Here is a 26,490-nt window from a genome sequence, read left to right as displayed (position 1 = left end):
ATATAAGTTCTAGATTCCCCTTAATAGGCGAGATCTCTGCTTCACCGAAGAAACACAACCGCGTCTTTGATGTCATAAAACAAAAATTCGTCACACAATTCTTTGCCAATTCTAAATAGAAATTATTTTGATACTCTCATTTCGTGGACGGTTCACGTAAACTCTGTTACGCTCTATTCCTAAATGTTTGCCAATTTGATGTCGCGAATATTAATTTCTTAACGTTATATGCGCGGTGCGATTCTTCACAGAGTAATCTCCCTTTTTCTATTTTTATAGATGTTCGATTCTCAAATTTCCGATTAGAAATGTCAAATTATTTTGACTGTTGATCGAATGTAAGTTCCCGTTTAGAATATGTTAAACATATGTTTCGGTTAAATTCGTTTTGAATTAGATTCGAGTTAGCTAACGCGAGTATTGGATTGTGTCACGTGCACGTTCTTTAATTACGGCGAGAGACAATAGTGTTCGGCTTACGCTCTGGCAGCTATTCGTTTTTCGATGGAAAAGTTACGAATTACCGATTATCCGTGCGACAAAGATTCGGAACGAATCGCTACGGCTCCTACAGTTATTAGCCTCCTAAAAATCATCTGCTGTGCGTTCGAGTAAGACCCTAATTAATGTATTCGTCGATGAATATGCGCTCGAGGAAACGCGTAAACAATAATGGAACGACATTGTTGTAATTTGCTGTGTTAAAAATCGAGACATTTATTCTACGCTAATCTGCGGTAATAGCAACAGCTCTCATGATGCTTAGTGATTTGTTCACTTTACGAAAAGATTCCTAAATTGGTCATCCTCGCGTTAATACTAGAAGACTCGCAATAAAAGAGTATCTGTTCCTTTCGTTTGAATTGTATCGTGATTTGGTGATTTTCGTTCTGGTGTCAGGACTGTTATTAATTACAGCCGTTGCCCGAGATGAATCTACTTAGATCGTGTTCCTTATTATAACACAATAACGATAGGCGATTGTGCGATTTGACACACGTTTACGTGCTTTCTTTCTTTTAAGCTCAAAGAAATCTGCCTGGCATGTTCTTAATTAAAAACAGCTTACAGCCTAACTCTTAATCCGTCAAACTTCTGTCTCACGTTATAAACGTTTAATTGTCCTGTAATATTATATTTAACCACATGTCAAAACGGAGTATCCTCCTTTCTTGTTATTTTCTCCTGTATATATCATCATTGCGCGATCTAAACTACGTCCTGAAATCGAAAAGCAAGAACTGACCGATATTACTGATTTTCTTCATTGTTCATTACCGTTTCAGATGTCGGTGGTGCCATTGATATTCCGTGACTGGTGGGACGATTTAGATCGACCCATGTCCAGATTGATGGACCAACACTTTGGCAGAGGATTAAATCGAGACGAACTCCTATCACGGTTCTCCGATCTCAACCTCGACAGGCCTCTACGTTCGATCTTTCGCGATAGGTACTACCGTCCCTGGAGGAACGTGACGCCTCAGCCCTCGAGTGGATCGAGCACGATCCAGATCGACGACAAGGACAACTTCCAGGTTTGTGACCATTTTATGCGTCGACCTTTTTCAGATGTTTGTACGAGTAAATCGCGTAATCGACAATTGCGATGTGACTCTACTGCAAACTGAATTTAGACTTGCAAAGCCCCATGGGATGATGCAGGATACATCGAATGAATCGTAAGATTCTTATTGGATCTGGAGGATCAAAGCGTATGGTTCGTTTGATCTGTCTTTGTGTATGGTTAGGGAAATAGATCCAATGACGTAGGTGGAAACATAGGCTCGATTCTCTTGACGTTAATTTCTCGCTGTTGATCGGCGAACAAGGGAAGGTATTGTTGTTTCTAGTATTGTCGTTTTCTTACTCTTTGAGAAGCTTTTCAAGAATCATTTCGTGGATTGATTGATTCGACCATCGTTGATGTACTGTTGATAGGATTATAGAGAATCGCGAGCCATATCCATAGTTATCACTCGATGGTATCTAACCACACCTATTGTCAAAAACAATAGGTATAGCTAGGATTACCCTTCTGGTTCGAGTGGTAACTATGGATATGGATCAGATGTGATCTCTTTGGAAGACTACAGTTAATTAGGTGTCACTGGATTATCAAATCAACAATTACCGATAGATTAATAACGGATGTTTATATCTTACGAATTTATTGCGTCGCTAAGAAATCGTTTCGAATTAATATTTCGATTTACTTGAATTTAGAGACCTTTTACTTTGGACAATTTGGAATAATTTAAAGCAATTTAGTTGGCATGCGTTCTCAGATAATCTGAGCAGTGTATGTACCCTATTGCTATTTCTGTCAATAGTACTATGTGTGATGCTTGCTAGAAACGAACCTGTGCGTTATCAAATTTCCTTTAGCTAAACGCCGATTTCAGGGCTAAGCAAGCGATTTACGTTTGATCTGTTGAACATAGTCTTTCTTGACACCAGTGATTCTACTAATTTTTGTTATTCGTTACAGCTTCTTCGTAACTCGTCCGATGGCCTCTGAAAGTTGTCGATCGTAAATATATGTTATTAAGCGTGAAATCGTTGTTGGAGGAGGGGCGCGTGACACGCTTCGATTTTACACATTGTTCGTACAGTTTCACTTTGTGTAACGTTACTGTGGAACTCCGCGGGGATATTTGATTTCGATGTACGAAAGACGGCCTCAAGTCGCCACTATACTTTGCATTAGAACGGTTAACAATATGACGTCATTACTATTTAATCGTGATATCTCGACGTGAATTATAGAATCTACGTCTCACTGGATGTTTTCTCGTTTCAAGAACTTGCGTTCAAGATCGTTATTGTACGTCACAGGATGGGAGAGTACTGCTGCAAGGGGCTGGACGTGGGATTTCTCTCGTCTTCAATAGGATGCCACGCGTACGTGGAATCCCATGGAAGAGGAGAGTTGAAAGAAAGGATTGAGAGTGTTTAGGGTCGCGTTAATTTGTTATAATGATCGAACACGGTCGAGAACGAAGACAAAGGAGAGAAGACGATGTATTTTGTTTAACCGATTAGAAAATTAGCTGCAACTTTTGTTAGATTTCGCTTATCAAAACGTCAAAAGGAAGATAGTTAATATTATACAGCTTGTCTAAAAGAGACAATTTGGTTCCTTAAACCTGGTTGAAGTTTGTTCGTGCAATTTCAAAAAACGTGTAAATCGTGATTCTTCAAATAAGTCGGACGCTTCGAATGTTTGAAATATACACGATATACGCGACACGACTTGAAGCAACTCTGTTAGTAACACCCAAATAAATGTGCTTGAAATTCGTTGGAAATTTAACGCTCTATTATAATCTTTTATTGCTAGTATTCGATCGGATTTTGAAGATTCACAAAGATAATCCTTGTACGCGTCATTGCAAGCACCACGTATATATTCAGTCAACGGCTATCCCATAACTTTCGGCCGGAGCCAAAAAGTAATGGGATAGCCGTCGTTGGTCTTAGATCGTATGTAAAAAGTTAGTTGAAAGAAGATTAATTATTTGTCCAGCCAGTAAAAACGGATTGGTATTCGGAATATTAATTATTGCTAATGGCGTTGAGCGTTAAATTAGGCTTCGAAATAGCTACGAGTCAAAGGAAAACTCGAGGAAACGAAGAATAAAGAAAAATATTGGTCAAAGACCGATATTTCACGAGTAAAAGGTGCTTTCGATAAGAGGAACGAGCAAAAGAAAATATCAAAAGTAAGCGAACTTCTAAAAATGAATTTCAAAAAGACACTATATATATAGTATATAATATATAATGTATAATGTATAATATATAATATATAACATATATTTCATATAAGTATCTCAGCTAATTACGAAAATACGTATGACACGAGGTGGCTCTGTTAAATTTTAAGCAATAGTGAGGCAATAGCCACCAATCAGACCCGCATTCCTTTGCCTATCAAATTTCTCATCTCTGCACAATTATATACACATATTACGAAGCTTGTAAGTTCAAAGATCAGAAAAAGTTATCTTTTTTGTCTACGTATCGGTATATTTGATATTTCGAACTGGATAAAACGCCTGGAATATTTGTAACCTTTCGAGCATTGAATGTTTAAAGCACATCACACACACTCGACACCTCCCTTTCTCGTAGATTTTTTCTGCTTCTAATTGTTTTAGCTGTTTTACACCGAATACAAATTGTTCTCGTTTGGTTTGTCTTTCTTAAGTAACCGTTGTAACTTAGTAACTCTCGCTTTGATATCAAGGGATTATTTGAAAGCTTCTTTAAGTAATTATATCGCCACAAGCTAAATATGTTCAATAATTTGAATACACTGGATTAGAACAGGCTAAACATTTACTGGCCCATCTCTCTCTTTTTTACTGTTTCTCTTTTATTTTATCATAATATCGTGCGATTGGAGTTTCTTTAATACAGTGAGCGAAATATTTGTTCCACTATTTCGCGGTTTAACGGTCGATTAACTTAGGCTGAGACAATCTAAAGTGATAACCTTTTCTTTTTATATTGTTGTCATTTATGAATTTTTATCATAGGTGTCGTCCAATAAGTACAGAACGTGTTGGAAATATATATCCGTGTTTAAGAAGATAAGAAATCAAATGAAATGAACGAAACGTCGTATCTCGAAATCTCGAATGTATCGAATATTATTTTTCAAGACCTAGAAACCTAGTTGTGGAACGTAAAGAAAGAAGGAAGTGGGAACGAAATTAGCGCATTCGTAAAGGGAAATACAGAAAGAATTAAAGGAGATAGTGTAACTCAAAAGAGATAAAGAGAAGGAATTAATGAAGCCAAACGAAAAAAAATATTAACTAAAAATATCAAATATCTCTACGATTGAAAAGTAATACTATCAACGCAACGTTTCAATACAGAACTGTTATAATGAAGCAATTCGATCATCGAATTAAAAGTAATTATAACAGAAGAAACAAAAAAAAAAAATAAAAAAAGGGGGGAAGGGGACACAATCTTCAAGAAATACAATCAACGAAACGAACGAAAGAACTGGAACACCAGAAGGCCCGAAAACCGATTTCTGTTTCTGCCACTACTACTACTACTATTACTACTACTGCTGCTGCTGTTGCTGCTGCTGCTTTCCCCCAGCATATTCTTTCTCTGCTGCATAATTCTCTATCTCAAGTTTGACACATAAAGGATTCTAAAAATTGATTTCTCTCCTCGCCTTACAACCCTCTCTTTTCAAATGGTTCACAGCTCTGTGTAGTGGTATAAAGATTCGGAACGTTTTTCGGGGCTATTACAATTTCAATTTTTGGTTCCTTCTCCTTTTATATATATATATGTATATAGGGACCCCCTCCCTCAAGGAAGAGGGGGCTTAAAAATGTTGTGGTAAGATGAAGTCAGGTCTCGAAAACTACTATTTTTCTTCAAAAAAACTCGAATAGCGAAAAATTGTCAAAATTTTGTAGCAAAAGAAGTTTTGTTTACACACAATTCGAAACGTACACGCGACTATTTTCTGACAGACACACGCTTTATTATGCCGGAAGTTCCTTCCAAAAATCACAGTTTAACCGGCTTTCGCCATTCTCGTTTCTTTGTTTTTTTCTCTTTAACTTTTACACTCGCAAATGGATTTTGTTTCCGTTTCAACAAACGATACCAAATACCTTGAAATATTCAAAGAGGACGACTTTTCTTTGTCATTGAAATCCGGAAAAAAAACGGATCGTTACATGGATATCGTATCAGTCTTCTTTTTGCTTCTTCTTTATTTTTTTTTATTTTTTTTTTTTTTGTCGACAGAAAGAATCGAGAAAGTGTGAGGTGTGTCGGAGCACCCCCCTGAAATGGGGGCGCCTCTCGGACTAAAAAACGGCTTTCCCTTAAAACTTTCAGATCTCTTTTCTGTTTCGCTATATATATAATAATCTCTATATAAAAATAAATGCTTCTCGAATCATCAACGACAGGACCATAGAAAACGATTCAATACGAAATATTCTATATGTACAAAAATGCAAGCGCACAATGTGTCGCTCTTACTCGCGCTCTCTCTCACTCTCTCCTTCCCTCTCTCTCTCTCTCTCTTTCTCTGTATTCAATATGCAGCAGCACTGGAGATTTAAAATTTGTTTGACGGTCTCTTACTACTTTGCCCGAAATGTACGAAAGAAAGTGAAGGTTCTCCGTATCATTCTGCACAAGCTCTTTCCTTATTTTCTAACTTTGAAAATTGCTCCCCGGGTCCTGGGATCACGCTGATATCACCCGAAGAACCGCGGTTCGCTTTTCCTCTGCTGTCACTGATGCGTTTACCCTCGCTTTCTTTCACTTAATGTTTGTTTCCAAAGTGAAGCTGCTAACCACGAGATAAATTGTTGATCGAAGTACAAAACACGCGTGTCAACGTGACGATTCTGTTTCTCTCTTTTTGCTCAATAGTAGAAAATGATTTCACCTGCTACTTGTATACTTTGCACGCACGTCTTTCTTACGAGTGAACAAAAAAAAGGGGGGGAGGAAACGATGTTCCAGATAGATGTGTTTATCAGCTACATCTTCTCGGTTTGCTCGTTCTCAACGGTTACATTCACGTAGAATGGAAATTACAAAACACTGGTGTTACATGAAAAATACAGGACGAGAATGAAAAATAAGAAAAAACTTTGCAACGGGTAGAAAGTAGAAAAAGCTGGGATTAACTCCTACATATTTTTTCTTTCCTACTGTGTCTTCATGTTCTATAAACTCCGGCGACCTTCGTAACTAGAAGTTACTACGTGGACAAATTGAGTTAACCGGAAGAACGGCTTTTATTTGATAGGTACTTCTTTTCTTCCACTGAGTTACGCTTTTTTCTCTCTCGAGTACTATTAGAGTGATTAAAGAAGGCTTTAGAAACGGTTGTGCGTATGGTGGCTAAATAGCTAATAGTTGTAAATTTCTCGTGTATCCAACAGACAGATACCTAAGGTCTTCCGAAGGAGAAAACTTGTTATCTTGATATACAGACTGACTGGTTAACAAATTAATTATAAATGCAGATTTCGGAAGCAGGCGAAGGCTGCCTTCGCCTGCCTTAAAGCGGCGGTAATTTAAATGAGCGAGCCTCTTTCGATAATCGGTGTTGTGAAAAGCCTGGATACTTAAATTTCGCAATAAAAGATGATTTGTATCTTTTTTTTCTTTTTTGTCGGTAGATTTAACAGAATACAAACGTGTGTAATCAAGAATTGGATGGTAGAAATATATTTCAATGGTCGTATGGATCTCTGTTATGGCCTCTTTGATACATCGTATCGGTTACTACACGCAACATCGTGTTCCTAAAAAATGATAGTTTTCCCCGTTCGACCTGTCTTAACTGCTTCGTTCTGATCTGCGCAGGTAATATTGGACGTTCAACAATTCTCACCGGAGGAGATCACGGTGAAGACGGTCGGTAACAACGTTATTGTCGAAGCCAAACACGAGGAGAGACAAGACGAGCACGGATTTATCAGCAGACACTTCGTACGGAGATACGTCTTGCCTCCATCTCACGATGTGATCAATATTACCTCGAGCCTTTCTTCGGATGGTGTTTTAACTATCACGGCACCCAAAAAGGTAACGAGACGAAGAGGAGAGCTCGGTGGCGAATCCGAGCGAAGGACTCGCCCGACGCTTCTCGATTCGCAAAGCTAGAGCGCACTTTAGGAAAATGATCCGTTCTCTTCCTAGCCTTCTTTTGTTTTGTTTTTCTATTGTTTTTGTATCTTTTCCCCGTTCTATTTGATTCGGTATACTTATTTTTTGTTCTCAATTCCAACGTTCCGTGTGCCCTTGTAGTAGAGTATTCGTTTAGACAAGATGGTGCCGACGATTTATTCTCGACCTCAAACTACGAGTCTGCTCTAAACTATAAAAAGAACGTCACGTTGAATTAAAGACTTTCACGTGGATGAGGCACATTCGTAAAAGTATTCGTAACAATGTTTATCGACTTTAACTCGATAAATAACTCAAGGAGCAAAATTTCTGTATAATTGTAAAAGATATAGTATATAATTTTTAGTTGGTCAAAGATATATATATATGTATATATACATATAATCGAATGTCTAGTAATAGTAATAAAAAAAAAAGGTCAACTTGGAAGTAGTTAAAATCGATAAAGTCCGAAACTAGCGAGTGCTCCTCATCTAGATGTCAATTAAAAGATCAGGGAGTACTTTACGATTCACTCAGCATTGAGAAGACATCGTGAAAATACACTATAGACGTATTTGACATAGAGAGGCTAAGGGCGACATCTATATAACTGATGTGTAACTAAACAGGCTAGAGTGACGCTACGTATCAACAATTTTGATTCGAAAGGATTTTTGAAATATGGTTCAAAAGAGAATTCTTTGAAATGTGAAATATTTCCAAATTTATATAGATTTATAGCTTATGGTATTATTTTAAATAAGAATATAATATCACGAATTGCATAATTAAGTAGCGACACTATGAGCCCTAATGTTAATTTTCTGATCTTATATTAGCGTTAAAACTGTAGAACAATAGAAATACGTCGGTTCAATGACCGCTTACCTAATGCCTGTATCTCGAGGTGCTCTTCTCAAATAGTTCAAAATGTGTGAGGAAATTTCGAACTCTAATCTGACCAGATTATGGTTGCGTACGGATTGTTCAAGCACCGACCCCGTAGGGTTCACTATAAAAACAAATATAAAAAGCCTCGTTCATTTGTTTCGTGATCGCTTTTACGATCTATATAACGACTTAGTTTTTTATGTTATCATTTTCTTTCAGGGAGAGACACCTAGCGGAACTGAACGAATCATTGAAATCACGAAAACAGGAGAACCGGCGAGTAAACCGGTCAAAATAGAAACGACTACGGAAGAAAAATAATAATCACGACCGAAGTATTTTGACATAATCTTTTTTTTACATTTACGTTATATAAAGAGTTCTTTTAGTTATATAAAGATATATAGAGTTTTATATAGAGTTCTTATAAAATAATTCGGTAGAATTTTATATGATATTATAAATCGGAAAAAATTATATAAAAACACACATATATACATAACTGTTTAAACCCTTGGGTTAAATTTGTTATAAAATGATATAGAAAATTTTCATCAAAAATAATTCATCAAAGTGTACCATATATTTCTTAAATAATTGCTAATATCAAACTAGCTTCAACGTTATTGCTTTTGCTTTATCTTTTACGTATCTGATAAATTCAATACTCGATAATTTATTTAAAGTCAAAGCGTAAATTGTCATAGCAATGTATTTCAATGTATCTACTATAAAACAAAAGTAATATCGCAGAAGCGAAAGCTTTCAATAAACCCAAACCACAAAACTACAATTTAAAAAAAGAATCCAAACCACTTAAAAGGAATACCCACGGTAAACTGTCGCGCTCCGCACCGAATCCGTCTCGTCTACATTTTCTCGTCGTGTTGTCAGCAGCCTCGTGGACCACGTAAAAGAAGTAGAGGTATGTTCACTGGTTGGTGGGTCTTCGGGTGTTCGCTGCGTCTGAACTGAACGAAAGTTTATTTACGAATGCGCCGAGCCAAGCCGGCCGGCCCTCTTATATAGCCGTGCGGCGTCGCAGTACTGAATGTTCGAGAAGTTACGCCGGCAACCGGCACCTAATGCGCATTTTCTTTCGACTCATGATTTCTATATTTATTCCATCATTTATTCAACAGCTACTCATACCATCGTGTTCCTCGTACCATAAACTATCATTCAATGACACAGTTATCGCTATTTAACTGATTTTTGTGGAAAAAACAAGCAAAATCCGAGTATTGATCGGGGAGGCAACGACGAGATTTCTGGCACAATCTCCCACCTGGTCCCCACCATAACCTCACTCACACAAACGTACATTTCCTTCCTCTATACCTATATATTTACACTTCGAATGGTTGGATTATGTGCGTGATAGAAACAAGGAACGACTAACCTCGTATTATTTGGCTATTTGTTTTCGTCGTAACGTCAGGGGAAAGGGCTACTCCTTAGAAATACTACGTAGTTTCCGAAGTCAAGGACAGTTCGAGGTTGTCTTTAACGATGCCATTTACTACGCGTGATTTTTCAGAAGCTTATAGGCCACGCCTCGTTTGTCGTTAATTATTTTAACAATGTTTTAACAAACATCGAATCTTTGGAAACATTTTTCGATCTCTTACAATGTTAGCTTGCATTCAACAAGCAAAACGAGTATTTTAACTTTACATGAGTGCTTCTCTTGTTTGTGCTATCTTTAATAACTCGAGATAAGATTTCATTTTTGTTCTTCTGCAAGTATGAGTGAGATGACGTTGTTATCGTACATAAGTCTATAGATGGTAATGAACAATTCGGTGCATATCTTTATCAGAATTACTGCTGAATCACTAATCAAAGGGACAGGTCACAACAAGTGATCTTATATGATCAATTTTCGAAAAACACACATTTCTAGAAAATATTAAGTATCTATTTTTTCCATTGAGCGCGAATACCAGAAGTTCGTTCTGTGAAGTCACTCTCAAGGTGGGGAGAGCAATGGTCAGTTAATGAAACAAAATCCCGGCCAGGTTACATGGCGTATTTCGTCATGAAAGCTGCGTAGTTATCCCAAAACATATGTTTGCTAGAAACGAATTCCATCGGTACGGTGGGACAGAAAGGTAAATAAAAGGAGGATAAGGAAGCTCGTTACTTTAAGACAATTCGGAGGCACGGTCATAACTCTGACCCATGTCACGCAATAATAGCATCATGTTTGCAAACATACACGAGCTACATATATGTATAGCGTGATACAGGTCAGCATTCTGAGGTTAATGAGGTTGATCATGGCAGGAAAAGTAACGTGACACGTTAATCACGTGTTAATTTTATCGCATTTACTCAATCACGTGTCACAACGACCTTCCAAAACCAACGACGCTTATGCAAAGGGCGCGTATTATTGCGCAATACAGGCTTCACGTGACAGCTGTAGCTCTATCGATTTTTCGTATGCGTCTTCTGACCTAATGCGTAGTATCTTGCTTGAAGGGCGCGTAACTGATGCAAGTTTATTCATGGGAATAAGAATCGTGGCCAAGATCCCTACGATATAAAATCTTTTGTGCAGCTTTTCAAACATGTAATATACAATAATGAAAACTGGAATAATTTTAAGGGTTGAATGATGAAAGGAAAATTACCAGGCAGCCTGGCCATAGAAGCGGCAGCATAAAGCTGAGCAGATGTTCGCGATAAATTCACACACAACCGGGAGGGGCAAGAACAGAACCGGAATATGTCTATCGACATATGTATCCAGCTGGATGCAGACCGCGTGTCTCCTAATGCTTTCATTGCTCTCTCAGGTGCACGAATGCGTAACATTCTGGAATGATACGGTTTTGTAGCTGCTTAACAACTCGATATATACATATACGCATGTATATATGTGTATAATATAGTCGGACGATGCTCGTATGGAATACTATAAATTTAATATCGTTGTCTATGCAACCGCTGAGTCGTCGGATATATTTAAAAACTAACATATAGTTAACGATACTGATCTTCACATGGCTTAATGCATTGTCACGTTCGTGGTATTTGTGCGCCTTGCTGATTATGGATGTTCAACATTTAAACGTTGTTTTATCAACCGTTGCGTCGCACGCAATAGCGGCCATCTTCTTATCGACCGAGTTCACCTTTTAATACGTTTTAACGTCGCGTCAACTACACATATACATGATATTAGCAACGATAATGAGGATTGAAAATATTATGGGGATTCAATTTTGTTATATAACATCGTGCTTATCAAGAAGGAGAAAAATTTGGATTCTGTCATTGAGATTTTGGATTTTATTCTCATAGAAACAAATAATATTATTAACAATAGAAGAAATGAATCAATTGAAAACAGAAACAACGTGTTTCAAATGCTCCAGTCTCGGTCTCCAGAACGTTCCATGGATGGATGCAGCGGGTAATCGATAGTTGCAGCGGTTGAATTTTATTCTATATATATAGAATAAAACTCACATATGTGTGTGTGTGTATTACGCGCACGCGTGTGTATAGAAAAATAGAAAAAGAGAGAAACGTCCATCTATATGTATATAATAAATGTACCAGAGTACTTGTAATGACGTGCTTTTGATCACGTACTCTTGGGTCGTTCCTTTTGAACGAGTAGAACAACGTCTAAATGCGCAATTAGCCCTGATCTCGAAAAAGTAAAATTCTCATGAACTGTTTGGAAATATATTACGCGTAAAGCTATGTCGAAATATATGGCAGGTTTCCTTAATTACAGCTTACGCAGATACGCACAGTTAGACCAAATTATACATTACACGATTAATACATATTCCGCTGCGGCTACTATAACCTGAGAACTATCTCCCTGTTTTGTGTTTCCTCTTTGTTTTTACAACATGTTGCGGTTAGAAATCCGATACCGTTTACATATAGGGTGGCGATGCACATAAAAACAAGTCGTTGATAAAATTTATCGTCAAAGAGCTTTAAAGTAAAAATTAACTCTTTAAATAATCGATTCGTTCATTAATACGGAACCTCAATCTGGTGAAATAATTGCATGTCTATAACTGGTGGTTATTTAGTGGTGCTCCTGACGGTATATTTTATGAAAAAAAGTATTAAGACGTTGTGTGGAAGAACTAATAATAGGTTTATACCCAATGATTGTCACCTCGTTTCGCGTATTGATCTTTACATAATAAAGCGCAACTCGGAAAAAACAAACATTTGTTTCCATTACGTTTCCATTTTCGTCTAGACTGGTATGATATTCATTATACATAGATAAAATGGTTACAGGGACACGTTGCACGTCAACTTTACTTTAATAAAAGAATAAAAAGGTAATGATGCTTCCAATTCTAAGAAATTTTATAACTTCAGATACTGCAAATGCAATTTGTGAATTGAAAATAAAATACACAACTGGCAAGCAGGTGTTTTGTTACACCGTAAGTAATTTAACCCCCAAGACGTAGAACACAAGTGTGATTGGAGCTTAAAATTCTAGAGCCGCCCTATTGATTCAAATTGTGACGACGTATTTGTGGAACATGAATCTGCGCAGAATTTTCATGTCAGAAATAAACCTTTCCACGTCGTCACTTGACTACTTTCTTAAAGTAGTTATTTGTCTAGTGTGTACATACATTGATTAGATTGGTTCATTAAAGCAGATCATTGAGGAAAATGCTGAGCACCTTGAGAGAATAGAATAGCTTTAAATAGAAATCGTATGAACTGTATGATTAAAAAATACTTGGAAGATACTCTGACACTCTAAGTACTGTATGTACCTACTTAGAAGAAATTACGTCTCATTTCGATTTTTTAATGAACTTAAATATATTTTTTGTATATAAATATGTGAATTTTTAAATTAGACATATTGAGAATTGTTGCATCACTTAGTACAAGTTACTCTCATATCATCCGGCAATATTAAATAATTTGAATTAAAGAAATCGTTACATTATTTATACATCCTACAACTACATAACCATAAAATAATTAATCTATAAATCACACTTACACTGTTAAATAGTAAGTAAGTGATGTCAATTTTGTTGAAATAATACAAGATGAGATAAATATATACGAGATAAATGCAATATACGTTGATGGAAATACAGTGCACGCTATACTTTAACGTGCAGCGACACCCGTGGTGGCGTCATTGAACTACTTTAGATATTATGGAATACTGTTGCTAACGGTCGATAATGAATAATCGTACCTTAACGGTTATCAAGCAGCTTCCTCGCCCTTTACTAATACGAGATTTTCTTCCTTAAAATTTTTTTCTTCTTTGGCATGTATATCTTGCAACGATGCTTTAATCGACTTCATTTCTATATACCTAAGATGATCTTGTAGGTCCTGTACGTCCGCTTTTTTCTCCGCAAACAGATACACATATGTATATGTTCCAAGGAAAGCACCTGCAGTCGGTCCGAACCAGTAAATCTAGAAAAATTTTTATGAAAGCAAGAAAAAATAACGATTATCGCTACTTATGATATAATCTAATCAGCGCACTGTGAACAAATATTTGCACTGCTCTTTTCTCAAACCTACGAGGTATCATCTCCGAACCGATAACGTTAACAAGGGAAATCTAAAGTGCGGAAACTTGTTTTTTATCGAGTACGATGAAGATTAAAGTTTAAGATCGTAAGATTATATAAAATATTACGCTGGAAAGATTTGTGTTAATCTTGCAGAGGCATCAAATAAATTATATTATTCAGTAATAAAACTCAGCTCACCCATTGATCCGTCCAATTCCCATTCCAAAACGCTGGGCCGAAAGTACGCGCAGGATTCATACTACAACCAGTGTAAGGACTCTAAAAATGTATATTTTCCAAAATATACACATGAATAAATTTCTTGTGTTTTCTAAACTGCCATATTTTTAATTGTGAAATTTTTTACCGCCGCGAGTGAAATGCCAACAACAGAGAACCCAAATCGGATCGCCGTGGAATCTGTTGTATGAGCGCACCTTGGGTCCCAAGTAGCGCACGCTGCGCAAAGTATGAACGACGTACAAAGAATTTCGATTAAAATGGCTTGCGTGGTGTTGATTCCAGGATGAACGACAGTTACACAATGGCCCACCGATGAATTAGAATATCCATCATTGAACAACTCGGGCGGAGTTATTGTCTGTTCCATTAAAATTACAATTAAACGAACGTTCAGTACAGTAGTTAACAAGATTTTATCATCGCGATATATCTATGACGTATCGGTTTATCGTTAAAGTCTGACGTCAGATTAGTGTAAGAAAGATAATTTTTCATCTTTTAATCGTATAAAAATTTACAAAGAATGCTTTAAACTCGTGTAATACGTATACAAAGTGTTATGTAATATGTTCAATCAATATAATAATTTATATATATGCATAAGTGAAAATTCGACGTATATCGCGTATATCACGTAATTACTGTCTATAGCGATTTAAATCAGTTCAAAATTATGTGATACGTTTTATACAAATACAAAGATACAAAGTTATTACAGAAAAATCGATCGTTTTAGTTAATTATGTTCGTACAGTAGTAATAAAACTAAAAATTCGTACCATTAGTAATCCATATCCGATAGTAGCTCCAATGAATTGTGCTATTGCATAGAGAATACCCGTTGGAATGGTTTTAATTCCAAGAATAACTGCCCCTATGGTGACAGCAGGATTTAAATGCGCACCGCTTATATGTCCTAACATCTATAATAATAATTAGATTCTCTATAATCGCAGTGATAAATTAAATAAATAATCGCAATATTACAACGGGCCTCATAAAACTTATTTCTCCTTTCTTCGATTTTTTTTTTACAAAATGTAAAATATTCTTACCATAATCAAAAGGTTGACAGTCATACCGAACGCCATAGATGTCTGTAATGGCGGTGGCAATATCGGTCCCATCGTCCCTAAAGAACCCATGCAACCAATGAACAGAAGTATCGCAGTGCCCAGCACTTCGGCGATGAACATCGTGGTCGTACCCTTTTGCACAGACCACATTGAGCCTGAAAAACACCAGAACACGTTGAATTCTTTCATCAGGTTCCGACTAATTTCGATAAACTCACTTTGGGAATCTTTGCTGCGGGTGTCGTTCTCCATGGTATCCCTGCGAGCCTTTAACTTGAACTAACAGCTACCGTAACGATGCTTTTACCGCAATCAGTACTCGAATTCCGTTCGACAATACTAATCATCGGTGGCTATCATACTCCGCAATAATGTGAAAAAAGAGAGTCTTATCGAAGAGTGTGAACGATATGTTGCATTCTTTGTCCAATCAGTGCTTGATTATGCAGCTCAAGAGGAGTTACAAGAAATTTCATGTTTTTCCAAAGCTCTGACTCAGAGCTTACGTTAGATCCTATCAAAAGACATCGTACAGCTTTACTAACCTTTTTGTGGAAGAAGATTTTATTACCGGTAAGGGAAAAATTGCACGAGTTACATAAATGCTACAAGCAAATCGCACGCGCATTTCAAGAAAATGACCAGAACACGAGTAAACGTTTTGAACAATCTTCGAACCCCGATTTATTCATAGATGATATTTTGGTCGGAATAGACATGAAACTATAGCGTTCACTTTGCATACGGACGTGTTCCGCGTTGCAACCGCAAATAAACTTCGTAAAGTGCGTATTAAATAAATTGCACCAATTTTCGATTCTAAACTCGAAAATATTTGCATTACAATTTCATAAGCTGGTAACAATTTTTCTACGGTCAATCGTTCCATCCGACTTTCCACGCAAGCGCCAATAGTCTTTGTCTGTTAGTATTTTTCGCAGCAGTTCAAACAGAGTTCTACCGTACGTTCGAAGGCATGAAAAAAGTAATATCAGTCGATATGAGTGAGAAAATCGGAAATTCTACGAATTATCGCAACGTCCATTACGAAGCGGACGCCGAATACACGATACATATTGCCAAGACATTGTTGAAACTAATCGGAATCTGGCCTAGAAGGGATACGTTCTTAGATAACGTTAAAATGTATATCCAAACAACGATAGTTTTTTCCCTTATGTGTTTCTTATTAGTACCACACGTGATTTATACTTATTTCGATTGCGAAAATCTGACCAAGTACATGAAAGTAATCGCCGCGCAGATTTTCAGCCTTTTGGCGGTCATCAAATTTTGGACGGTAATTTTTAATAGAAAAGAAATTAGATTTTGCTTAGACCAAATCGAAATACAATACAGGGACGTGAAATGCGAAGAGGATCGACTTGTAATGACCAATTGTGCAAAGATTGGTCGATTTTTTACAATGATGTATTTGAGCCTTAGTTACACCGGTGCTTTGCCCTATCATATTATTTTACCTCTAATATCAGAGAGAATCGTGAAAGCTGATAATACCACTCAGATACCTTTGCCTTACTTGAGCGACTATATTTTCTTCACTGTCGAAAATTCACCGATCTACGAGATCACGTTTGTCTTGCAAATATTCATCAGTAGCATTATACTGTCTACGAATTGTGGGATTTATAGCCTGATCGCCTCTATAACGATGCACTGTTGCGGCCTGTTCGAAGTTACCAGTAGAAGAATCGAGACACTTCATAAATGGAACAAATGCGATTTACATGATCGCGTTGTTGATATCGTTCAGTACCATTTGGAAGCGATTGGGTAAGAATTTTTATATTATTTAGTAATTAAGTTTATAGCATTAATAAATAAATCAATAAGTATCGTTTTATTATTACATTTGGTATTAACGAATTTTACATTATTTGTGTGTGGAGCTTGAGAATAATAGAATATAGGACTATATTTATAACACTGCAGGGTTTGTGGATCCAAAAATTCTACCGTAGATAGATCGTATCATACCCGTGGAATACAGTGATTTTAATTTATACTACGCACAGAAATACTTTTAGTACACTGAAAACATATAGAATTTATCTATTATTAATTATTTTAACAATCAATTATTAAATAAAATAACAATAATAATGATAATTTATGTGTAGCATAGCCTATTACCCTGAGGTTGTTGCTTCTTCCAGGAATTAATTGCAATAATTAATAGTCAAGGAATTAACTATATCTTATTCTCACATTGAATGTATAATTCCTATATTATATTGTTATTTTACTGTGTTTATTAAACAAAATGTAAATACTTCTTTATGCCAATTATCTATAATATAGATAAAAAATTACTGAAAGTTCTTTTGACATATAGAATTTATACATATATTGAATATGTAAATACACATATGTATATGCAATGACTACTTTTTGTGGGCAAGCTTTACGATGTACGTATTTGAAAATGTTTATAAAAGGATTTCTACGTGCATCTTACAGATAAACTACATATTCCACTGTGTTAAGAGAATTATATATTTGTATTACATATTTAAATGGTTATATTATATATATTTAACTACGTGTTTATCCAACATAGTTGGACTTTATGTATGTTATTGTCAAGAACATAAGTTATATGTTCCTGACTAGAACTCTATGTAACTCAATGCACATTTTCGTAATCGTCGAAACAAATCTCCCTTCTGCTATTCGGTCCCTTCTGTAATTCAGTCCCTTCTGTAATTCAGTCCCTTCTGTAATTCAGTCCCTTCTGTAATTCGGTCCCTTCTGTAATTCAGTCCTTTCTGATGGGAGAGAGTTGTTAAACCTGCTCTTCGAAATATTGGTCGATACTTAATACTGCCTTAACTGTTATTATAAACCTATGCCCCTACTGGATGCCTCTTGACATATTTTATTATATAGATATATTACATTATACATTAATACTCTATCCAATAAGTACCTAGACATTTTGATTGATTATTGCAATAGTATGTAAATTTTATCAAAGTGTATATATTAATGATGAATTAGTGATCAAAAATAACATTTATGGAACGTGTCTTTTATACAATCATCAGACTATAAATCTAAATTACTCATTAAAAATATAGTAATAATATATTTTTCTATTTACTTTATAATATACACATATTTAATATTTAAATATCATTGACTGTATTAGTATCAGAAATAGCTGTATCAGTTTAGAGTATTCCTCTTTCAATCTGAAAAATAATTCGAAAATTAAAAGAATCTGAAAATAAAGATGTTCTCAACTAACAAAATAGTTGTATAACAATTACAAACAATAACAATTACAAATGCCAATTTCATTATTGCATACTAATTTCCAAAATTCAATTTAATATATTATACACTATATATACAATATAATATATATATTGACTTTTTTAAATAGATTTTATTTAATATACTATAATATATTAGACCTATATATATAGACCTATTAATATACTATAATATATTATTATACGCAATTACGACTATTATAAAAAATATAATCATTGGAGTTTGATGTGTGATCGTAATTAAAATACATCTTGTCGAAAACAAACAAGTGTCGAGATTGTTTCAATGGTATATTCCATATAGTAACACACATTAATCTTTTCTTATCAATCTTTTCTACACATATATCTTTTTGATTACATCTGTTTGACGTTAAAAAATACATTGCAGATACTCTGCATTGATTGGAAAATCACTCAGCATCGTATTTTTATCGGAGATGGTTGGCTGTACCATTATAATATGCTTCCTAGAATTCGGTGTGATCATGGTATAACAGAATGTAGTACTTAATTAAAATAGAAAAGAAATGAAATAATACGAGTTACTATAATCCACTGTTTTTCTAGGAATTGGAAGATCATAAAACGTTGAGCACACTAACATATTTCGTATTAATGACATCGATTTTCGTAAATGTGTTTATAATATCGTTCATCGGTGATCGTCTGAAACAAGAGGTACTCCTCCAATTTCAAACAAATCTGTTTTAATCAAACATGTTTGAAGTAAATTCCGATATTAATTCATATACGTCTCCCTTTTTTTATATCGCTTTATTTACTGAAAAGAGCGAGAGGATAGGGGAAACATCGTATTTTCTACCATGGTACGATTTTCCGGTGGACGTAGCGAAGAACATAAACACAATCATGCTCAGAACCAGACTACCATCGTGTTTGTCTGGAGCGAACATATTGGAACTCTCGCTTCAAGCATTTTGTGACGTAAGTGCCCATACACATTATTTTAAATATATCGATAGAAAACTTTTTGAGCAGAGGAAGGATTATTGTAGGTTTGTAAAACTTCAGCAGCTTATTTCAATTTTCTGCGAGCAATGACGGTATGAAGATATTTAACAACATGTTCGAAGATAAATGTGATTAAAAATAACTAGTAACACATTGCACATGAAGATGCTTTGAGAAAGATAATAAATATTCTTTTCTTATTTATCAGACTCTTCCATTCAATACAACAGACTCATTATTCAATAAAGCATAACAACGACCAATACAAAGAACGAAGTATTCTTACCATAATCAGAAGATCGACGAAATCACGTCGAATTGGCGCCGCGGTCCACCACTTGGCGATGAACATTGTCGTCGTACTGTCGTGCCCTCCTGAATGGATTGTATTGAGCCTGAAAAACACCGTGAAACGTTGAATTCATTCGGCGGGTCCCGACTAAATTCAATAAACTCATTTTTAGAATCTCTATTTTTAATGTCGTTCTCCGTGATGCCGCAGAAAGCCTTAAACTCGAACTAACGGCTACCGTAACGGTGCTCTTACCATAATCAGCACTCGAATTACGATGTTAATCATCGGTGGCTATCGCGCTTCGTAATGATAGTTAGAAAGAAACTATGTTACCGAGTGTGAACGATAACGTCGTATTCTTCAAATCAGCGCACGATTATGCAGTTCGAGAGAACTCACAAGAAATTTCATACATTAAATCGTACCAAAAGATATTGTATAGTTTTACTATTCTTTTCGTCGCAAACGATTTTCCTACCGATGACGGAAAACACGACAGATATTACAAGAAAATGATCGAAAAACGGATAAACGTTTTGGACAATCTTCGAATTGCGATTTATTCATACGAGACGATTCAATCGGAATGGATATAAATTGTAGCGTGCGTTTTGCAGCCGAGCACGTAGTTGCGCTACTTCCGGGAATAGACTTCGCGAAGTACGTATTAAATAAATTGCACTAATTTTCGAATCTGCACTCGAAATATTTGCATTACGGTTTCATGAGGTTGTAACAAATTGTCTTCGGGCAATCGTTCCATCTGATTTTCCACGCAAGCGCCAATGGTCAATGTCTGTTAATACTTTCTGCAACCTTTCGAACAGTGTTCTATCGCACGTCGCAAGAAATAGGAAGCTACACATAACTATCGGCCGATATGAGCGAGAAAATAAAAAATATAATTTATCGTAACGAGCATTACAAATCGGATTCCGAATACGTGATACACATCGCCAAGACATTGTTAACGCTGATAGGAATTTGGCCTAGAAAGGATACGTTTCTAGATAACGTTAAAATGTATATCCAAACAGTAACAATTTTTATCCTCATGTGTTTCTTATTAATACCACACGTGATTTATACTTATTTCGATTGCGAAGATCTAACCAAGTATATGAAGGTGATCGCCGCGCAGGTTTTTAGCCTTTTGGCGATCATTAAATTTTGGACTCTAATTTTTAATAGAAAAGAAATTCGGTTTTGCTTGAACGAGATCGAAATACAGTACAAGGACGTGAAATGCGAGGAAGATCGGCTGATAATGCTGAATTGTGCAAAAATTGGACGATATTTTACAATGGTATATTTGGCCCTTGGTTACTCTGGTGCTTTGCCCTACCATATTATTTTGCCTTTAATATCGGAGAGAATCGTGAAAGCTGATAATACCACTCAGATACCTTTGCCTTACTTGAGTGATTATGTTTTCTTCGTCATCGAAGATTCACCGATCTACGAGATCACGTTTGTCGTCCAGATGTGCATCAGTTGCATCATAATGACTACGAATTATGGAATTTATAGCTTGATTGCTTCTATAACGATGCATTCTTGCTGTTTGTTCGAAGTTACCAGTAGAAGAATCGAGAAGCTTCGTAAATGGGATAAACGAGATTTGCACGATCGCATTGCTGATATCGTTCAATGTCATCTGAAAGCAATTGAGTAAGAATTATTATATTATTATATGTAATACATATTACGTCATATTATTATATGTAACGAGTTTTTCTTTGTTATATGTAAGGTTTGAGTACAAAGATTGCAGGTTTATTAATTTAACCCTGCAGAGGTCGTGGTCCTAAAAATTTTGCCGTAGATCGTGATGTATCCGACGAATATACAATAACAAAAGTTAATCTTATTTTATAAACTGTTAACCTCTTTTCATAAATATATTCTATAAAAATATCAATTTTTATGTAAAAATAGATACAATTTATCGTTATTAAAATGTCAAATGTATAACATATATATAACATATATGTATAACAAATGATAGTACTATATACTCGTAAGTATAGAAATATCTTAGATCCACAGTAATAAACGAAATAACAAAAATATTCGTTTAAATCGACGATCTGTACGTGGAATATATAAATTTCATTTGTTATAACAGCTGTTTTTGGAGGCAATCTTTGCAACGCATCTGTTTAAAAATATTTACAAATCAACTAGGATCTCCACAGGGTTAACAAAATGATATTGTTGTATATTGTATATGTATGTATTTAATGGCTATACTATGTTTCACTACACGACCATGCAACAAAATTGCACTTTACGTAAAAATGTTATCAAGAGGTAGTTCCCAAGATTTATTCTCGTCATTATTGTATCTATACGCGTCGGAACAACACTTCAGTGTTGTTATGCACCCTGCTTTCTGTTCGACTAGTCAGCGCGGTTTCTCGATGCTTTGGTCGCTATCATCCATCATCGCTACCATCGTTAAGGTATTCGTTCGAAATATTTGTCGATAGCAATATGACCTCGACCATACACCTAGTTAGTTTTCACATAGTATATATTTACTTATATTAATAATTTTTTAATTTTTTCCTAATTACAACTGCTCTTGTTTGACGTTTAAAAAAAATCACTTATAGATACTCTGCAGTTATTGGAAAATCTCTTAGCTTCGTATTTCTATCGGAGATGGTTGGCTGTACCATTGTAATATGCTTCCTAGAATTTGGCGTGATTATGGTATAGCAGAATTTAATATTTAATAATACGAAAGAAATTGAACAATAAAGAATGTTATAATCCACTATTCTTTAGGAATGGGAAGATCATAAAACATTCAGTACAATAACATATTTCGTATTAATGACATCGATGTTTGTAAACGTGTTTATAATATCGTTCATTGGTGATCGTCTCAAACAAGAGGTACGCCTCCAGTTTCAACCGATCTCTTTTTATCAAACATATTTGAAGTAAATTTCGATATTAATTCATATACGTCTCCCTTTTTTGATGCCGCTTTATTTACTGAAAAGAGCGAGAGAATAGGAGAAACATCGTACTCTCTGCCATGGTACGATTTTCCGTTGAACGAAGCTAAGAATGTAAGGACAATCATACTAAGAACTAGATTACCATCGAGTTTGTCTGGGGCTAAGATATTAGATCTCTCGCTTCAAGCATTTTGCGACGTAAGTTCCGTATGTATATATGTTTTTTAAATCGTAGTAGTAGCAAAACTTTAAATAGAAAAAGAAACGAAGATAATTTTAGGTGGTTAAAACTTCAGCGGCATATTTCAATGTTCTGCGTGCAATGGCAGCATGAAAATTCAAGCAAAAAAAGATTTCTACTATATTCAACAACATATACGAAAATAAATGTGATTAAAAATAAATATTAACACATTACACATGAAATTGTTTGAAAAAAGATAATAAACGTTTTCTTTTTGTTTATTTCTCTCCTTCATTCTGTCCACCATTTTATTCAATACACATTGTGCCTACTATTTTATTAAATAACTACACGAACAACTCATTCCTCCCTACAATAGTTCTTTAAAATGACTAACTGTTAGATATTGCGGTCCGTGAAATCCCTGCAAAAATGAAAACAGAAAATGTTTCTTGGAAGATCATTGAATCAGCATTAACAAAATGAATTATGACCAAACACGAAGATGCAACGAACCTCTGCAAAACTCTGTAGGAACACATAATTTTCTGGATACAGATATGATATTTCTACGGGAAATTATATTTTACTAGACTATAGAGGGATAGAGCGGAAGGGATTAGTGGCGATGCATTGGTTCAATTCAGTAACTTGAAAAGTTTTCACCATATTTGCCGGAAATCGATCTCTAAATTACTCTCAAGATACGTATAATTTACTGCGATTACTAAATGTGATGGCAGACGCCATTCGATACTCATCTCGCGATGCTTAAAAATTTATAAACGCAAACGCAAGCGTATGCCTGCCGTTTGAAAGGGGTAGTGGTGCTTCCCTTTGTAAGCATTTCATCACGCACATTTGACCAATCGAGCTTGAGCTTTCAGCCACTGGAAAAAGAAAATGATGAAAACAAAAGAAGCAAAAGATGAAAAAGGAATAGAGAAGGATTTGAAGCAAAGTTTAAGATACGTGGAACCCTTTATAATGGCACTCGGTGTCTGGCCACTTCCTCTAGAATCGTCGTTGTGCATGAAGATATTACAACGGGTTATTCGTTTCATTATTATTTCCTTGACGTTGTTCTTCGTCAGTCCAGGTTTTTACTACGTATTCTTCAAGGAAAAAAGCAACAAAAGGAAACTGCAAATAATAACGACGTACATCAACAGCTTCGTCCAGTTGATCAAGTACATTATTATATTGTACAGGATGAAAGATATAAGAATACTATCGGAGGAGATAAGGAACGATTGGCTACACAGCACAGAAGAAAATCGACGACTCTTTCGTGAGAACGCGAAAATCGGTGAAAGAGTGGTGTTCATAGCGGCCTTCACTTTGTATTCTGGTGGTTTCTGCTATCGAACTATTCTTCCACTTACAAGGAGCAGTATTGTTTTACCGAATAATATTACTATACGAATATTACCCAGTCCAACGTACTTTCCATTTATCAACGAACAGATCACTCCATATTATGAGATAATTTTCGTATTACAAGTTTTGAGTGGTTTTTGCATCTACACAGTATTCAGCGGAGCCATTGGGATCATGATGATGATATGCTTGCATACATGCGGCTTAATAAGGATTTTAATGGACAAATTGGTGGATCTCACCGACAAGTCGAATACCAGCGAGGAAATTATTCAAGAGAAGATGGCAAATATCGTTGAGTATCATGGAAAGATCAAAAAGTAAGTGGAAGATTGGAGAACTCATAACAAAAACAATTTATGTAAAATTTTTCCATTTAATTTTTAAAAATTACGCATTTCAATAGTGAGAATGCAAAGCTCGTAATGGAATCGTTATTATACAAGAACATCTGTGTCTTAACTTAAAGTCGAATAAATTTTAAACCGCTCCATAAAAATTTTGTTTATTAGAACCACACTTTCTCGATATTATTGGCCACATTGAAGATATCAGATTAATGATTAACTTGATTTCTTTATTAGAATAAAATAGGCAACGCGAAGAAAAATTTCTTGTAATGAGTTCTTTAATCGAATCCAAGGATTTGTTCAGTGACGAAGTATCAAATATCATATTCATAGCGTCCATCATCTTCCTTTCAGATTCTTAAGTAACGGACAACAGCTCTCCGAGTACATTTCCTTTCTTGAGCTCTTTAACGGCGCGGGTATTGTCTGTTTGATAGGATATGCTGTCATAGTGGTACGAACGATATAAAAATAAGTTGATTAGCTTTTTTTAAATAAATCATAGATTATATTTCAGGAGTGGGAAAATCTTAATACCGTCACTATAGTGGTGTGCTTTACACTGCTAACAACTTTCACGTTCACCTGCTATACGATCTGTTCTATTGGCCAACTTCTTCTCGACGAAGTACGTAGACTGCGGATATTTCTTTAAATTCATAATACTTGTAGATACAACTGAAGAAATACAGTCTAAGCACAAGCCTTTTTCAGCTTCTAAATATAACGAGTATTATATTCTCGATATTTTATACATTATAATAGATACGTTATAATGGACACCAGAATTTTGGAAACTGTGCTACTATTGTTAATTCAAATAAATAATAGAAATCTTTTTCTCTTAGCATAATTGATAATTAATTTATTTAATTGTAGATTAGTTATAAAATAACACGACAGTTTGTCAGCAATAGTTAATGTGGTTACTGTATTCATAAAAATCTAAATTTGCACAAACATCTGCACTTTATTATTACGCACCACTCTTAACATCACTAATAACGTGAACTTTGTTGTCAACTTTCTTACCAGAGTAATAATCTTGCACAAACGTGCGCCACGTTAAACTGGTACCGTCTCCCGATGAAACAGGCTCGGTATGTGGTACTAATGATGATTATGTCAAATGATCCGATGAAATTGACTGCGGTGAAAGTGATGGATGTATCTTTATCGACCTTTAGCGATGTAAGTACATATTAAGACTGTAATCTCGCAAAAATTTGTTCGCACTGCAAAATATATTTTCTAGATTATGAAAGCGTCAATGGGATATTTAAATATTCTACGGAACGTGACTTAATGTCTTATTAATTTTGCACAAAACTTATGAGGCGTAGTATAGTGTCACTTAGAGATCTTATAGCAATGAATGCCGAGGTATATTTTTTATTTTAGTTTACTAGATTTTACAGTTCCTGGACTACGTGTTTCCAGACACTTATGCAAATACCGAAATTTCAAAACTTCTTGTATAATAACTGCATGTAATATATTTCTGAAAGCTTTGTATAAGTGTTCAAATTTTTTCGCGAACCACTGCAACAAAGTATCAGTTGAAAAGCAGTTATCGCCAAGAATGACATAGTA

General features: G+C 35.4%; 5 protein-coding genes across 5 annotated transcripts; 4 read left to right on the top strand and 1 right to left on the bottom strand.

Moving 5' to 3' along the window:
• The first annotated feature begins 1,172 nt into the window (after window positions 1-1,172).
• Window positions 1,173-9,006, top strand: LOC117206740 (protein lethal(2)essential for life-like). The gene is made up of 4 exons (XM_033446332.1): window positions 1,173-1,538; window positions 7,375-7,596; window positions 8,791-8,946; window positions 8,992-9,006. The coding sequence occupies exons 1-3, from the start codon at window positions 1,287-1,289 to the stop codon at window positions 8,890-8,892; spliced, it is 576 nt and encodes a 191-aa protein (XP_033302223.1). The 5' UTR covers window positions 1,173-1,286; the 3' UTR covers window positions 8,893-8,946; window positions 8,992-9,006.
• On the top strand, window positions 4,845-26,375 carry LOC117206588 (odorant receptor Or2-like). Its single transcript, XM_033446066.1, has 7 exons — window positions 4,845-5,321; window positions 12,052-12,065; window positions 24,410-24,867; window positions 25,252-25,351; window positions 25,415-25,525; window positions 25,933-26,088; window positions 26,153-26,375. The coding sequence occupies exons 2-7, from the start codon at window positions 12,054-12,056 to the stop codon at window positions 26,201-26,203; spliced, it is 888 nt and encodes a 295-aa protein (XP_033301957.1). The 5' UTR covers window positions 4,845-5,321; window positions 12,052-12,053; the 3' UTR covers window positions 26,204-26,375.
• Window positions 13,649-15,793, bottom strand: LOC117206738 (aquaporin AQPAe.a-like). The gene is made up of 6 exons (XM_033446330.1): window positions 15,661-15,793; window positions 15,422-15,597; window positions 15,146-15,289; window positions 14,491-14,724; window positions 14,322-14,402; window positions 13,649-14,019 (listed from the first exon to the last, which is right to left on the bottom strand). Exons 1-6 carry the CDS (start codon window positions 15,692-15,694, stop codon window positions 13,801-13,803), a joined length of 888 nt encoding a protein of 295 aa, XP_033302221.1. The 5' UTR covers window positions 15,695-15,793; the 3' UTR covers window positions 13,649-13,800.
• LOC117206736 (odorant receptor 67c-like) lies at window positions 16,228-19,872 on the top strand. Its single transcript, XM_033446328.1, has 5 exons — window positions 16,228-17,236; window positions 19,133-19,232; window positions 19,312-19,422; window positions 19,534-19,689; window positions 19,761-19,872. The coding sequence occupies exons 1-5, from the start codon at window positions 16,419-16,421 to the stop codon at window positions 19,812-19,814; spliced, it is 1,239 nt and encodes a 412-aa protein (XP_033302219.1). The 5' UTR covers window positions 16,228-16,418; the 3' UTR covers window positions 19,815-19,872.
• LOC117206737 (odorant receptor 13a-like) lies at window positions 20,602-23,367 on the top strand. The gene is made up of 5 exons (XM_033446329.1): window positions 20,602-21,682; window positions 22,630-22,729; window positions 22,805-22,915; window positions 23,026-23,181; window positions 23,264-23,367. The coding sequence occupies exons 1-5, from the start codon at window positions 20,892-20,894 to the stop codon at window positions 23,315-23,317; spliced, it is 1,212 nt and encodes a 403-aa protein (XP_033302220.1). The 5' UTR covers window positions 20,602-20,891; the 3' UTR covers window positions 23,318-23,367.
• Window positions 26,376-26,490: the final 115 nt, after the last annotated feature.

This window comes from Bombus bifarius, unplaced genomic scaffold, assembly GCF_011952205.1.
Source record: "Bombus bifarius isolate JDL3187 unplaced genomic scaffold, Bbif_JDL3187 scf7180000008008, whole genome shotgun sequence".
Classification (NCBI taxonomy): Eukaryota; Metazoa; Arthropoda; class Insecta; order Hymenoptera; family Apidae; genus Bombus; species Bombus bifarius.
The sequence above is the reverse complement of the archived record's forward strand: the minus strand, read 5'-3'. Positions and strand labels throughout refer to the sequence as shown.